The sequence below is a fragment of the Megascapheus bottae genome, chromosome 28 (assembly GCF_031878675.1).
Source record: "Megascapheus bottae isolate mThoBot1 chromosome 28, mThoBot2.hap1, whole genome shotgun sequence".
NCBI classification, from domain to species: domain Eukaryota; kingdom Metazoa; phylum Chordata; class Mammalia; order Rodentia; family Geomyidae; genus Megascapheus; species Megascapheus bottae.
Window position 1 is genome coordinate 12,139,789 of NC_143536.1, and position 15,908 is coordinate 12,155,696.

Genomic DNA, 15,908 nt, shown 5'->3' on the forward strand with positions numbered 1-15,908 from the left:
CTTCAAACCTCAGTCCTTAGATCTCAGCTTCCTGAATAGCTGGGGCTACAGGTGTTGAGCCACCAGTACCCAGCATTGACTGTCTCTCTTTTCAGGTACACAGCACAACACAGAAAGTCAAGCCCTGGGCCCACAGGCCCACAGAATTCTTTGGACAACTGTCTTAGAAGTTCTCACCCAGAAGCCTACATCTATCCATACCTGGAGCTTACAGTTCTACCCTACACCAAGCACCTGGCTGGCACCATCACACTTAACTAAGTGGCAAAGGTGGTAGGAGCATAGACACTCAAGTCCAGTCCAAGGCCTGAGGCCCTACACCTCACCAACTCCTGAAATATGACCTAGAAAATAAGGTCACTGTCCTACTTTGTTTTTCTTTTTTTTTGGGGGGGGGGAGGGCAAGGGGGTTATGGGACTTGAACTTGGCTTGGGCGCTGTCCCTGAGCTTTTCAGCTCAAGGCTACTGCCCTACCCCTACCCTGGGCCTGGGTGTTGTCCCTAAGCTCCTCAGCTCAAGGCAATAACCCTACCTTTCAGCCAAGCCCCATTTCCCATTTTCTAGTGATTCATTGGTGATAAGAGTCTCTCGGCTTTGTAGTGCCCTGGCTGGCTTTGAAGCTTGATCCTCAGCCTCCCATGCCTGGCTACTGTTCTACTTTCAGTCTCCACGTCCATGAAATGGGAATTGGCAAATAGCTGCCATGCTGAGTGGTAGGAACTGATTGTACTAATGTTTGTAATTTTAATCATAGCTATTTGTTTTAGGCTTTGTTAGAAATAAATTTTAATCACGTGCAACTTAAAAATATTATTTCCCTTTAAATATACCGGGATTTGAAAACAGGATGAATGAAATTCTTATCAATTTTATTTTTTGAAGCATTAACTGTAGATGGATAGATAGATAGACACACAGATAGGCAGATAGGCAGGTGGGCAGCAGATGGGAAGAAATGGCTTTAAGCCAGGTGCTCATATGATTCATACTGAGGTATGAATCCAGACCAGGCAGAAAAACCCTAGCGAGACTTTTATCTCCAATAGTCTCAGAAAAAGTTGGGAAGTGTTGCTGTGGCTCAAGTGGTAAGGTACTAGCCTTGAGCACAAAGAGGCTCAGAGACAATGCCCAGGGCCTCAGCTCAAGCCCCAGAACCAAAAACAACAACAAAAAGAAGCGACTTGAAACTCACTAAAAACTTCATTATAGTCATTAGAGATGAGAAACTTAAGGCTCATAGAAACTAGAAACCATAGCCAGCAAACAGATAACCAGGAATCAAGATCACATCTATTCAAGTTGAGCTTGGCCTCTCTAGCATGGAGACAACTAACATCCTGTTCTATACACATGGCCTGCTATCTTGAAGTGACTTGCTGATTCCCCTTCATGGAACTCTGAGGGCTCAGGGCTGTGAGATCCAATAGGCATCCATACTCTGCATTTTTCTGCCTAGTGGTAGAGTGCTTGCTTAGCATGCATGAAGCCCTCATATCACATACCACATGCAACCTTGGTACCACAAACAAAGAAAAAGCTGGAAGTGGTACTGTAGTTCAAGTGGCAGAATGTGAGCCTTAAGCAAAAAAAAGTGCTCAAGGACAGTGCCCAGGCCCTGAGTTTAAGCCCCAGGACTTAATTTTTTTTTTTTTAACCTGTGGTGCTAAAGACCAAATCCAGGGCCTGGCCTACACCCCAAACCCCTACTTGATTCTCAAGGGTACAAAGAGCCACAGAAGCCTAACCCTACTTGCCTGGCTGTATCAAGAAGAGAAAGCAATAGCAGACTGCTGCCTTACATCCACCAACCATACTCAAACCATCAATATCACCTCCAAACCAGCAGTGGAAAATGTCTGGTTATATCTTCCCAGTTGGGGATTGAAGCCAGGGTCTTGAGCTTGTCTGGCATGTGCTCTATCCTAAAGCCCCATTTTCTAGCCCTAAACCATTTCTTTCTGTTATTTAGTCTTGAATTCTACAGGAAAATGGGAGGGGAAACAGCTGAATTTTAAGCATACACACATAAAAGAAAATTACTCACCCTGTCTAGGGGGCTGAGAGGAAGATTTCATATGAGCTGATGATGGAAACAGGAGGGAGAATAAAGGAGTGGGAGACAAGACAAGCCAGGAAGATAAGAAGAGAGATAGTAATGTGTTTGTCTCATGGCTGGGAGGAGGGACACACGCTGGTGCAACCTATGTCAAGTCTAGAGCCAGAGAAAGCTGCATTAGGGCAAGAGCAAAAGCTCTATCCAACCCTTAGCAGAGTCTCAGACTGTGGCCTTAAGCCTGAGGACAAAACTTCTTAGCAAGTAAGATCTGTCTCATGTCCTGAAATATGTCCTTAAAGCCTGGGAGAGTTGGCTGGGACCTGTGCTCCCTGCTTCCTGCTAACCATGCTTCACAAAGCAGAACAAGAGACAGATACTAATCCATGTGAGTAAGTACCCAAGAGCCTGGACAGGCTCCTTGGGCACTACACACAAGGGCTAGCCAGCCCTTCAAAGCCATTCATACTGAATGCTCATCAGGTTAGTCTAGCCTTAGGCAAGCCAGCTGGAAGCAGCCATGCAGGGTGAGGCAGCGAGGGAGGCAGCATATGTTACCTGAAAGCTTCTGGGCAGGTAGAGCTTCTATAAAGTTCACTGGCCATGACTACTGTTCCCATAGCCCCCTCACAGTTCAGTTCATTACTCACCACAGGCCTGCCCATAAGCAGTGGCCTGGACAAAGAGCACGTAGAGAGGTGGTGGCAGGTGCCTGGCAGTCTCATATTGCTTGTGAGCCTGGTCAAAAGGCATGAATAGGTACTCCTGCACTGGGAGGGAAGCCTATGGGGACAAAAAGGATATCCTTTTTTTTAGTCCCACCACTGCTCCTCTGGCTATATACAGAGCAGATACACACACACACACACACACACACACACACACACACACACACAGCAATTGCTCTGTAACTATATAGTTTTATTTACAAAAGACATATATGATAAAAAAAAAACTAATAGAATACATCAGCAGACAAAAGGTCAACAGAAAAAATGTAGTTAGGCATGGTGAGTTATGCTTGTCATATTAAACTTGTCACCCAAACATCTTGGCAACTAAGCAGGAGGATCTCAAATTCAAAGCCAGCCTGGGATATGTAGTGAGACACTGTCTCCTGACAAAAAAACAACAATAACAACAACAAACCAACTGCATTTCTTCTTACCAGCAATGAAGACTATGGATATGAAGCCAGGTGCTGATAGCTCACATCTATATTTCTAGCTACTCAGGAGACAGATCTGAGGAAAGCCATTTTGGGCAGGAAAGTCCATGAGACTCTTATCTCCAAGTAACCAAAAAACTGGAAGTGGAGCTGTGCTACAAAGTGGCAGAGTGCTAGCCTCAAGCAAAAAAGCTCAGAGACAGCACCCAGGCACTGAGTTCAAGCCTATGTTCAACCAAAAAAAAGAAAAAAAAAGAGGGGCCAGGTACATGGCCTAATGGTAGAGTGTTTGTCTAGCATGCATAAAGCCCTGGGTTTCATTCCTCAGTACCACATACGCAGAAAAAAGCAGAAAGTGGTGCTGTGGCTCAGTCTTGAGAAAGCCCAAGCACAGTGACCAGGCCCTGAGTTTTAGCTCCAAAACTGGGGAAAAAAGAAAAAAAGAGAATATGAAATTATAAAAAGATACTATTTTTCCAATAGTATTAAGAAAACATTAAAGGAATGGGTTGTGGTTTAGTGGTAGAACATTTTCCTGGCCCTGGCTTCTATTCCCAGCACCACAAATTAAAAAAAAAAAAAAAAAGCTATATTCAACAACATTAGTGTCCAGGGAAATGAAAATTACAGAATGACAAGCAGAATGAAATATATCCCAGAACAACTAAAATTATGGAAAGCAATAGTACCAAGTACTGTCAGGTATGTGGATCAAAGACGTTTCCCAAGACACTGTGGGAATTTCCATATTGGTATAGTGTACATGACCCCCACAGCTTCCCATCTCCCCTGGGTATATATAACAGAATGTGAAGGAATAATCACAGCACCACTGCTGTAAGCCCTCCAAACTGGTAACAACTGAAGTCAAGAGAAATCAGTGAACTGGGTCTCACCATGGTGCAAAAGCCAGACACAAAAGAGTAGAGAGGATTCTATTAGAAACAACTTCAGAATAGACAAAAGCAACAGAAGATTTAGAGCTAAGATAATGGTTACTGAGGGATTGGGGAGATAGTACATAGAAGCAGAAACTTTTTCTAGAAAAATTTCTTTTGTTGTTGTTATTGTCAGTCCTGGGGCTTGAATTCAGGGTTTGGGCATTGCCCCTGGTGGTTAATTGGAGATAATGAGCCTCACAGCCTTTTCTGCCCAGGCTGGCTTTGAACTGTGATCCGCAGGTCTCTGTCTCCTGAGAAGCTAGGATTACAGGTGTGAGTCACCAGCCACCTGAGTGGCAATGTTCCTTCTTTTGGATGATTACAAAAATGCGGTTACTCATTGAACTTATCTGTATACTGAGGAGGTATAGACTTTTCTGTATGTAAAATTATTATTTCTTTTGGTGCTAGAGAATGAACCTAGTGCCTTATTCATACTAAGCGTACCCTCCACCACTGAGCTGCACCCTTAACCAGGTTTTTTTGTCTTTTGATTTAATTATTCAATTATTTGCTCATTCTTTCAAGGGGGGCTGTAGCAAGAGGCTGGTCTGGAAACCCTGGCTCAAGCAATTTCTCCCTACTTCAGCTTCCTATAGCTGAAACTATAGGTATGTACTCCCATATCTGTCTATTTTAAAATCATATATGTATTCTATATCAGAGTTGTACTCACATTTGTAAGGCTAAACCTTACAAATTTACCAGTTTACAGACCCCAAAAGTAACTGTTAATGGTTTGCTGTACACAGCTAAGTATATACATATATCCATACACATACTTTTCAGACCACATTATATGAATAAAATCATGCTATATGTTCTACAAATTGCATTTTTAATTTAATACTGTAATAGACTTTTTTCTGTCCAATATTCTGTTAGTGGTATGGGACATTAGCTGTAAGGCTGCACTACACAAAAATCTACTTAACCTATATTCTATTTAGGGACATTTATAGAGTTCTAGTAACCAGGAGAAAGTTTACCCATATAGAGAATTTAAGAGTGTTAAGTAAAATCAAAATTGTTAGTTTGCATTCTTCTTTTTCTTCTATTATGAAATACCACAGAAGTTTTTTTTTATGTACCAATACTGGGGTTTGAACTCAGGGTCCAGGCATTGTCCCCGAGCTTTTTTACTCAAGGCTGTTACTCTGCCACTTGGGCCACAACTCCACTTCTGGTTTCTTTGGTGATTAATAGTATATAAGAATCTCACAATCTCACTGTCTGGCTATCAATTACAATCCTCAGACCTCAGCTTCCAGAGTAGCTAGGATTACAGGCATAAGTCATCAATATAGTACACAAAAGATTTTTTTTTTTTTGCCAGTCCTGGGCTTGAGCTCAGGGCCTGAGCACTGTCCTTGGACTTTCTCAAGGCTAGAGCTCTACCACTTGAGCCTCAGCACCACTTCCGGCTTTTTTCTATGTAGGTGGTACCGAGGAATCGAACCCGGGTCTTCATGCATGCTAGGCAAGCATTTTAACCACTAGGCCAAACTCCCGGCACCAGTACACAAAAGATTTTTATTTTTTATTTTATTTTATTTTTTCTGGCCAGTCCCAAGTCTCAAGCTCAGGGCCCTAGCACTACTGTCCTTGGGCTTTTCCTCAAGGCTAGAGCTGTACTGCTTGAGCCACTGCACTACTTCCGGCTTTTTCTATGTATGTGGTACTGAGGAATCCAACTCAGAGCTTTGTGCATGCTAGGCAAGCACTCTGCCACTAGGCCAAACTCCCAGCCCCACAAAAGATTATTTTTAACAATTCTTTGCCTAGAGTCAAAGGAAGAAAGTATACTGGGTGCTGGTCGCATAAGCCTATTATCCTAGCTACTCGGGAAGCTGAGATCTGAGGATCACTGTTCAAAGCCAGACTAGAGCTAGAAAGTCCCTGAAACTCTTCTTTTTTTTTTTTTTTGCCAGTCCTAGGCATTGAACCCAGAGCCTGAGAACTGTCTTTGGGCTTTCTCAAGAATAAAGCTCTACCATTTGAGCCATAGCACCACTTCTGATTTTTTTTCTATGTATGTGGAACTGAGGAATGGAACCCAGGACTTCATGCGTGCTAGGCAAGCACTCTACCACTAGGCCAAAGTCCTGGCTCAAGTCCAAGAAACTCTTATCTCCAATTAATCACCAAATAACCATAAGTAGCACTGTGGCTCAACATGGTAGAGTGCTAGCCTTGAGCAAAAAAGAGCTCAGGGACAGTGGCCAGGCCTAGAGTTCAAGCCCTAGGACCAACCAAAAACAAAAAAGGGAAAAAGTGCAGACCTTGCCAAATCCTATAAAAATGAGCTTAAGAGGGGCTGGGAGCATGGCCTAGTGGTAGAGTGCTTGCCTAGCATACATGAAGCCATGGGTTCGATTCCTCAGTACCACATACACAGAAAAAGCCGCAAGAGGTGCTATGGCACAAGTGGTAGAGCACTAGCCTTGAAAAAGCCCAAGGACAGTGCTCAGGCCCTGAGTTCAACCCCAGGACTGGAAAGAAAAAAAAGAGCCTAGACTCATTCTAGGCTCCTTTTACAAAGTTCCTCCATTTAGCCATGTACTATATGTACTCTGCTTCATAAAACTATAATGATTTAGATCAAATCAAATCTGGCTTCAGAAAGAAAAAAAATCAGACCTATATACATTTATTTTATTGGAGAAATTAGAGCTTTTCCTACTAAGGCTCTGGAATGAGTCCAGTTCTTTTTGGAACTTGATCTGTTGAGCAGTCTGGCCCCTGAGGTGTTGGAGGACCTAGGAAATGTCCACAGGAAGCTATAGGTGGCTGGTGGGGACTATGCAGGGGAAAGTGAACTTACACAATCTGAGAAAGTGTTTTAGACAGGGGAGACTGGATTTTTAAAAGCAAAGTGCATAGCACTGTCCTTGGACTTTCTCAAGGTTAGGACTCTGCCACTTGAGCCTCAGCACTATTTCTGGCTTTTTTCTATGTATGTGGTACTGAGGAATAGAACCCGGATCTTCGTGCATGCTAGGCAAGCACTCTACCACTGGTCAAACTCCTGGCCCCTGGCCAACACTTTTTTTGTGTGCCAGTACTGGAATTTCAACTCAGGGTCTTGCATTTTTATTCCACTCTGGTCATCACTTCTTTACCTTAGAACACAAGCTCACAGGGGCAGCTGAGCGGGACTGCAGTAACCTGATCAGCAAGGTCGAATGAATGATGTGGCTTCAGCCACCTCTGGTTGGCAGAAGCAAAGCAAAGGGCCGACAGGCTGAGCTCAGCTACCTACCTGCATGATGCTGTTGAGGCGAGGCTGGAGGCTGCTCAGGTACTCCTTCTTCACCTCTATCTCCTTCAGGATCTTCTCCTTGCTGGACAGGCACTCTCGGTACTTCTCTGCCAGCCTGAAAGGGGCAGACAGAGCACAGTCACTCACATCAACTCAACATACCTGTTCACTGTCAGACTCATCTTACAGTACAATTATGGTTATTAATTCTAATGTCTGCCAGCATTACCCTTTAAGGAGCTTAATGAAAGCATTAACACCGTAATTACTCTGGAAGACAGGACTTTCCTTATCCCTGAAGAAGAAAACTAAGGCTCAAAAACATATGTGACCTGCAGAGTCAGAAGCAAGCCCACATGAATGCATGCCTGTTTCTCTTGCACATGCCCACTGGAGAACAGTGTTGTACCATCTTTTGCTTCATTCCTTGCCTGAGAGGCAGCTACATGACCCAAAAGAGGCCCACAGACTGCCTGAGTGGGGAAGATGGGAATGGATTCCAGATCTGTACCAATGGAATGAAGCACTCACGGCTCGGCCTGAGTACAGCCTAAGCAATCCACTGGTTGGGGAGTGACATACTAGCCCTACTCTCTAAAACACAAGCATAGAGTCCTAAAAAACAGATACAATGCTCACTAAAGCAACACAGGCCTAGAGGCACAGATATCTTTTGTAACAGAAAAAAGAATAAGTGCTGGTATTGGTAGCTTATACCTACAATCATAACTACTCAGGAGGCTGAGACCTGAAGAGTGTGGTTTGAAGCCAGCTCTGGCAAGAAAGTTCATGAGACTTTAATCTCTAATTAACCACCAAAAAGCCAAAAGTGGAGTAGTGCCTCAAGCAGTAGAGTTCTACCCTTGATTAAAAAGCTAAGGGAGAGTGCCCTGGCCCTGAGTTCCAGTACTAAAAAAGGCACCAAAAAAAGATATATATATATATATATATATAGATAGATAGATAGATAGATAGATAGATAGATATACACATATATATCTCCAAGTCTTAAAAAACAGCCAGGCACTGGTGGCTCATGCCTATAATCCTAGCTACTCAGGAGGCTGAGATCTGAGGATCATGGTTCAAAAGCCAGCCCGGGCACGAAAGTACATGAGATTTTTGCCTCCAATTAACCACTAGAAAACTGCACTTGCCTTGAGCTGAACAGCCCAAAGTCCAAGCCCCACAACTAACAAAGATAAATAAATAAAGCATTTAAGCAATGTCAAGCCCATCTAGGATGAGGTTGATCAAATTTAAATTACACAGTATGGACTAATCAGAAATAAGATTGGTCTTGGAGACCATTCTGCTGGGTCTGGTGATCAGTCATCTGCCCCAGTCAGGGTCATGAAGGAAGAAGCACTACCTTTTCCGCTGCTCCAATTCCCAATCCAGACGTGCCAGGGTCTGCTGGTGAGGGTCTCCTGTGGTGACTTCAACCTTGCTGATGTCTGGTGGAGCCTCTTCATAAAATTCCTCTAAAGTGACAAGATCGATTTCTTCGTGCTTAGACCTAGCAGTAAAAACGACATCAAGCCGCTGTTCTCCAGCCTGGTTCACTCAGGTATACAGTTGCCCATCTCTGTCCACTCAGTCCTGGCCTACAACTATTCAAGAATCCCGAATCCAATCTCAGCAATGTCCCTGAGCAGATGATCCTATATGAAGGGCAGTTGTCAATGATGTGTTACAAGACAGATCCCTGTCTATGCTCTTCAACCTTTAAAATCCATGAATTAGATCGAGACTGGAAAGGATACTTACTGAATTACAAATGTCGCTCAGCCAAGCCTGGGTACCAGCAGCTAAAACATACAAATAAAAGCCTAGAACTACCCAGGTGCTGGTGATGCATGCCTATAATCCTAGCTACTAAGGAGACTGAGATCTGAGAATTGTAGTCCAAAGCCAGCCAGGGCAGAAAAGTCCATGAGATTCCTATCTCCAATAAACAACTCGCCAATAAAGTCTCCAAAAGCTAGAAGTGGTGCTGTGGCTCAAATGGTAGAGTGCTAGCCTTGAGAAAAAGAGCTCAGGGGCAGCACCCAGGCACTCAGTTTAAGTCCCACATCCAACAGAAAAAAAAAGGCGGTGGGGGGAGCTGGGAATGTGGCTTAGTGGTAGAGTGCTTGTCTAACATGCATGAAGCTCTGGGTTCCATTACTCAGTACCACATAAACAGAAAAGGCTGGAAGTGGCGTTGTGGCTCAAGTGGTAGAGCTCTAGTTTTGAGCAGAGAGAGAGGCCCAGGGGCAGTGTCCAGGCCCTGAGTTCAGGACCAGGACCAAAAACAAAAAAAGGCACTACAATCTAGGTCTAACTGTCAAGCAGAAACTAAGATATGCCACTGAACAGGAGTAAATGTAAGATCCGGCACCAGGCTCAAGTGGCAGAAGGCCTTCCTATTAAGTGTGAGGTCCTCAGTTCAAACCCCTGAAGATAAAAAAAACAAAAAAGAGTTCCATCAAAATTGAAAACAGCTACCTATATAAGCTTAAGACAACTAGATGTGAAAAACTGTAATTGTTGCTGGGCACCAGTGGCTCACACATGTAATCCTAGCTACTCAAGATGCTGAGACCTGAGGATCGCAGTTTGAAGCCAGCCAAAGCAGGAATGTCCGTAAGATTCTTTTCTCCAATAACCACCAGAAAACCACAAGTGGTGCTGTGGCTCAAAGTGGTAAAGTGCCAGCCTTGATCAAAAAAGCCCAGAGAGAGCACCCAAGCCCCAAGTTTAAGCCCCATGACAAAAGGACAAAAAAAACCCTCTAATTGCTACTTTGAATTTTTATAGTTGTATGTAACACATAAAAGATACATAAAATAAGAGAATCTCACTGAGCACTTTTGGCGCATAACTTTTGCCTGTAATTCCAGCTACTCAGGAGGCTGAGATCTGAGGATCATGACAAAGTCAGCCTGGGAAGGAAAGTCCATGAGACTCAACTTTCATTTGCCACCAGAAAACCAGAAGTGTAGTGGTGGCTCAAAGTGGTGCAGTATTAACCTTGAGTAAAAAAGCTCAGGAACAGTGTCTAGGCCCTGAGTTCAAGCCCCACAATAGGGAGAGAAAAGAGAGGGGGGGGGAGAGAAAACAAAGCCCTGAGTTCAAGCCTTGGTGCTGGCATATTAAATGAACTGAAAGGAGGGAGGAAGGGAGGAAGGGACAGAGGAACAGGAGGTGAACTGCTGCTCCCACATTCAGTGAGCAGGGAATCAAACTGGTAACCAAAAGGCCCCTAAAGATCAAGAACTGCTTTTTACCAAGTGCAGAGTTTAAAACACAAAGGGCCCAGAGAGACTTTTGTGGCTCTCTGTGTAGCTTGAAACTACTGCTTGTAGTTCTCCCACTGAACGTGATCTACTGACCCTCCTCCTAGAGGCCCACAGTCTTCTATGCTCACTGGGCTTCTTTGAAAGAAACTGGCTCTCACTGAGCAGTTTCCAGCTGTGCCAAAAGCCCTGTCCTCCCAAACTCACTTGAACTCCAAACATTTGGTGATCTCCTTCTGGAGGTGCATCACCTCATACAGCAGATTCTGTAGCTGTAGGTGGTAGGCATCTACTTTTTGCTTAGCCTGAAAGGGAAGATAGGGCTAGAGGTGAGCAAGGTCAGCAAAGACAGAGAAAGGGCAGAGGGGGTCAAAGACAGGGTGGGGAAGAGTAAAGAGGAGAACTAAAGTCTCAACTCCTACTTCATGGGTCTGATCTCTTCCTTTCTTCAACCTGATGTGAGCCAATCGGTTAAGCTTCTTTAGAGTCATGAAATGCACACAGCTCTGGATTTTCCGTTCTTCAATTTCAATTGCCTGCAAGCAAAGAAGATATTTAGAGCACTAAATGGTGGCTTGACTTCCTTGCTGTGTTGTAACCTTTCTGTGTGTGTGTCAAGGCTAGTGCTCTACCATTTGAGCCACAGTACCACTTCCAGGTTTTTGGTGGTTAATTGATAAAGAGTCTCCATTCATGGACTTTTCTGCCTGGGCTGGCTTTGAACCAGGATCCTCAAATCTCAGCCTCCTGAGTAGCTAGGATACAAGTATAAGCCACCAACACCTGCCTGTCCTGTTTTTGTATTACTGTAATGGGCAAGTGAGTGGTGATGTTAAGTTCCAATAAATGAACAGACTTGATTGCCTCTAGGTTCCAATCACCTGATCATGACTAGGACTCAAGGCCAAGATCGGGAGAGGCCCTCCTAGGGGCAAAAGAAGCATCTACACAGACTACACAGGCCCATGGTTTCCTGGTCTTGCTCCTTACCACATCCTTGCCGCCCCTGCTCTTCAGGTCCTGGATCTCAGCCATCAGCCTCTGCAGCTCCTGACACGTGTACTTGTATAGCTCATAGTCTCTGCCAGGGTCCCGCAGGTCCACCTCAGCCTCCTCACTGTAGTATTTACCTTCCTGTGGAGATAAGCACAGAGGCTCCAGGGAGGGGGTGAAAGCCTTCCTGTGGGAGGGGGGAACTGGGCTGAACTCCCAGATTAGCTTCCAGTTAGGTTGCTTCTTTTCTTTTTTTTTTTTTTTTTTGGCCAGTCTTGGGCTTGGGCTCAGGGCCTGAGCACTGTCCTTGGACTTTCTCAAGGCTAGAGCTCTATCACTTGAGCCTCAGCACCACCTCCAGCTTTTTTCTATGTATGTGGTACCGAGGAATCGAACCCGGGTCTTCGTGCATGCTAGGCAAGCACTCTACCACTAGGCCAAACTCCCGGCCCCAGGTTGCTTATTTTCAAAGTAAAAGTCTCTCGGTCTCTCTGTCTCACTGTCTCCTTCCCTTTCTCCCTCCCTCCCTCCCCGTTCTTCATTTTGCACTGCAAGGGATCAAGCCCAAGGCCTGTGGCATAAGCAAGCACCCTACCACTGAGCCACATCCTCCAGCCCCTTATTTTCTCTTTTTGATTGCAAAGTAATTACCACATGTTGGATGAAAACAATTCTGAACACGAAACTGTCAAAAAGAAAATGGAAAATTGCCCACAATATCCCTTCGCCACATCTCCTCCCTGGACCAAACAATGCATTTGTGAGTAACTACAAATTTTACTTTTAAGCCAGACAGGATATTATCTAAGCTGAGGCCAGATTCTCTTCCAAATAAAATCAGAGCTCTTCCAAAATGGCTGTATGAGAGCCTTCTATGAAGAAGATGCACCAGATTCAATGTAACCAGAATCCTGCTGACCAGTAGGGATGTGGGGCCTGTGGTTCTGGCATCTGGTAAGTGGCAGATCCAGGGATACAATATTTCTAGAGCTCCAGCACTGTGCTGCTGAGACACTGGCTTTTTTGGACCATCAGGAAAATTGGAGCCTTGTAACACACTGGAACATGCTCTGTGTGGAATGAATCATGTCTCTTACAGGCCTGGTAGTTCTTGGGATGCTGCTGTTAGCCCTGACTCAGACAGGACCCAAGGCTCTAGGAGCCTCATCATGAGCCACAGCTGCAATTTCTCAGGCATGTGGTAACCACTGGCTAGTCTTACCGGCTCAATGTCAGATCGACTTCTCTTGCCTTCACTTGGAGCTCCATCACTTCGAATCACTTTGGGTTTCCTTTTTTTGCTGGATTCTGAAGACATGGTTATCCCTAGAAATCAGAAGGCAAAGAGCAGAGAGCTGTTAAGAGGAGAAAGTTCTCAAGATTTTTTCCCCTGAGGCTGATTAGCAGATTTAGTGTTTCACAGTCTTAGTAATTAAAGAAAATAAACAGCTGGGTGCCAATAGCTCAGGTCTATAATCCTAGGTACCCCAAATATTGAGATCAGAGGACTGTAATTTGAAGCCAACTGAAGCACAAAAGTCCGAGACTTCATCTCCAAATAACTAGCAAAAAATTGGGCTGGAGGTGTGGCTCAAGTGGTAGAGTACAAGCCACACAAGCAAGTGCAAGAACCAGGAAAATAAAAAATCATTTGGAGCTGAGAGGATGGCCTAGTGGTAGAGTGCCTGCCTAGCATGCACAAAGACCTGGGTTCAATTCCTCAGTACCACATACACAGAAAAAACCAGAAGTGGTGCTGTGGCTCAAGTGACAGAGCCCTAGCCTTGAGAAAGCCCAAAGACAGTTCTCAGGCCCTGACTGAGTCTAAGCCTCAGGAATGGCACCAAAAAAAAAAAAAAAAAAAAAAAAAAATTCACTTAACTTTCCACAGGGTTGAATCAGATGTCTAGAGAATCATCCTTCAGCTTCTCCAAAATGAATTTGTCTGCTCTATCTCTGCTCCCCTCTCCAGTTGCTATGGATCAAACTGTAGGCTTTGGAAAGGCTAGGTAAGTGCTCTACCTTTGATCTGCATCTCTGGTCCTTGTCTCCATTTCAAAATAACCTTCACCACATGCTCCTTTCATCTCAGAATCACCTTCAACCTCTCCATCTTCTGCCCCACTCAGACCCAGCTCACTCCCCATAGAGGGTCCTGCACTCTGGCATTCACTCTGTAGCCCCAGGTGATATGCTATCCTTCTACACACCCTACAGGTCAGGTCTCCATGTTCCTCTCAGTATTGCCTAGCAATTTTGTCTAAATCCTTTCTTTAAATAGACCAGCCTAACTGGGTACCTGTGGCTCATGTCTGTAACCCTAGCTACTCAGGAGGCTGAGATCTAAGGATCACAGTTCAAAGTGAGCCTGGACAGAAAAGCCCATGAGACTCTTTATCTTCAAGAAACCATCAAAAAAGCTGGAAGTGGTGCTTTGGTTAAAGTGGTAGAGCACTAGCTTGAGCAAATAAACCTAAGGGATAGCACACCCAAGCCCTGAATTCACACTTCAGGAACGACACAAAAAAGAAAATAAAAAGACTAGCCTTTTTCAAAAACTTTGCTTCCTCTTCATAAAGTATAAAATGAAGTCCATATTTCTTGGCCCTGCATAAAGTCCCTTCCTGGTTTCTCCAAGCCACCTTCCCAACCACATTTCTCCAGTTCCTACTAATCCTCCCTTGCCTCTGACCTCTTCCTGGCTGCAATTACTCACAGCAGTCATAGCTCCCAAAATAGCCCAGGCTTTCTCTGCCTTGAAATTATCTTCATCCTCTCTACTCTTTGATCCTATGAGACTAAGCAAAGCTCCTCTGCTCTGGGAAGCCTTGGAGGTCTCCCCAAGGAACTTGTTTGGTACGTTGCATAAACTATCAGGTCATTTATATGTGCTTGTCTTCCTACCTAGATGGTGAGCTCTGCCTTCTTCCCTATGTGCTCCATAAGTTTACCACCACCACCACCCCCAAACTCCTGTGTAGTCAGCAAGGCTGGTTCCAATACTACTGGCGGCCCTGTGGGTTGAGTCTTGATCTAAGCACTGTTTGGGTATGTCCTCATTTGGGTCTTACAACAAACTTTTCAGACAAGAACCACTACTGTTTTACAGATGAGGACAATGAGGCCTGGAAATGTTGATGTGTTAGTGGTTGAAGCTAGTGTGCTAAAGTGTGGGTCCATCTGATGTCTACTGGTGTTCTTGTCGTGCTACACTACCTACTCCTGCCAGTACCCCATAGGTCAAGGCCACTCACTTGAACTTGACCATAAAACTGAAAGAGAATGCATTGCATGGAGCTCTACGACAAAACATCCTCCCTGGCCCCTATGTCCCATCACCACAGCGTCCTGGAGTGGGTAGTAGCACTGTCCCTCCTGACCAATCCCTCTCTCACTAACACTGCAGAGCACCAGTGAGTTGTGATGCGTTTGGAGATTCCTAGCTTGGACTCTTCATGCTCCAACTTTACAGTGTTCAAACCTGGCTCCTCTAGATCTGCTTCCTCACAAAGCAAATGAGAATAACCATCTCTAACTAGAGGGCTGTCAGGAGCATTAATACAAGGCACTGTGCTGAGAAAGATGATGAACACAGTGAGGAATGGGATTATAGAACGCATATATCTTGGGACCAGGAGTTTGGCCTAGTGGTAGAGTGCTTGCCTAGCATGCATGAAGACCCAAGTTTGATTCCTGGATACCCCATACATAGAAAAAGCCAGAAGTGGTGCTGTGGCTCAAGTGGTAGAGTTCTAGCCTTGAGAAAGACCCAAGGACAGTGTGCAGACCCTGAGTTCAAGCCCCACGACTGGCAAAGAAAGAAAGAAAGAGAGAGAGAGAGAAGGAAAGAATGCACGCATGCATGCACATATTTTAGGTAGTGCTAAACACCCAAGGAGACAGTAATCCTCACCTTTTTTTTTTTTTTTTTTTTGAGACAGTCTAACTGATCTGTCCAGGTTGCCTTCAAATGTGAGATTTTCCTACCTCAGCCTTGTGAGTTCTAGGATTACAAGTAAAAACTATCATATCCATTTACCCATTTTCTTTAAAACTTTTGATTGCCGAGGACATAGCTAAAGTAGTGGAGTTCTTACCTAGCAAGTATGAGGCCCTGAGGTTCAATCCTCAATTGGGGTGGGGGGGTACACTGGAGGATTTCATCGCCAAGTTTTTTTTGTGTGAGTACTGAGACTTGGACTCAGGGCT

The 15,908-nt window shown here is 44.6% G+C and overlaps 1 protein-coding gene across 1 annotated transcript in view; it reads right to left on the reverse strand.

Annotated features, from left to right (window-relative positions):
- Thoc5 (THO complex subunit 5) overlaps window positions 1-15,908 on the reverse strand; it is a 33,607-nt gene that overhangs the window by 16,451 nt on the left and 1,248 nt on the right. Inside the window, 7 exon segments of the mRNA XM_090320428.1 lie at window positions 2,705-2,837; window positions 7,426-7,540; window positions 8,798-8,944; window positions 10,914-11,011; window positions 11,129-11,242; window positions 11,697-11,840; window positions 12,922-13,025. Of these exon segments, the coding sequence (XP_090176554.1) occupies window positions 2,705-2,837; window positions 7,426-7,540; window positions 8,798-8,944; window positions 10,914-11,011; window positions 11,129-11,242; window positions 11,697-11,840; window positions 12,922-13,017 (847 nt within the window). The 5' untranslated portion in view covers window positions 13,018-13,025.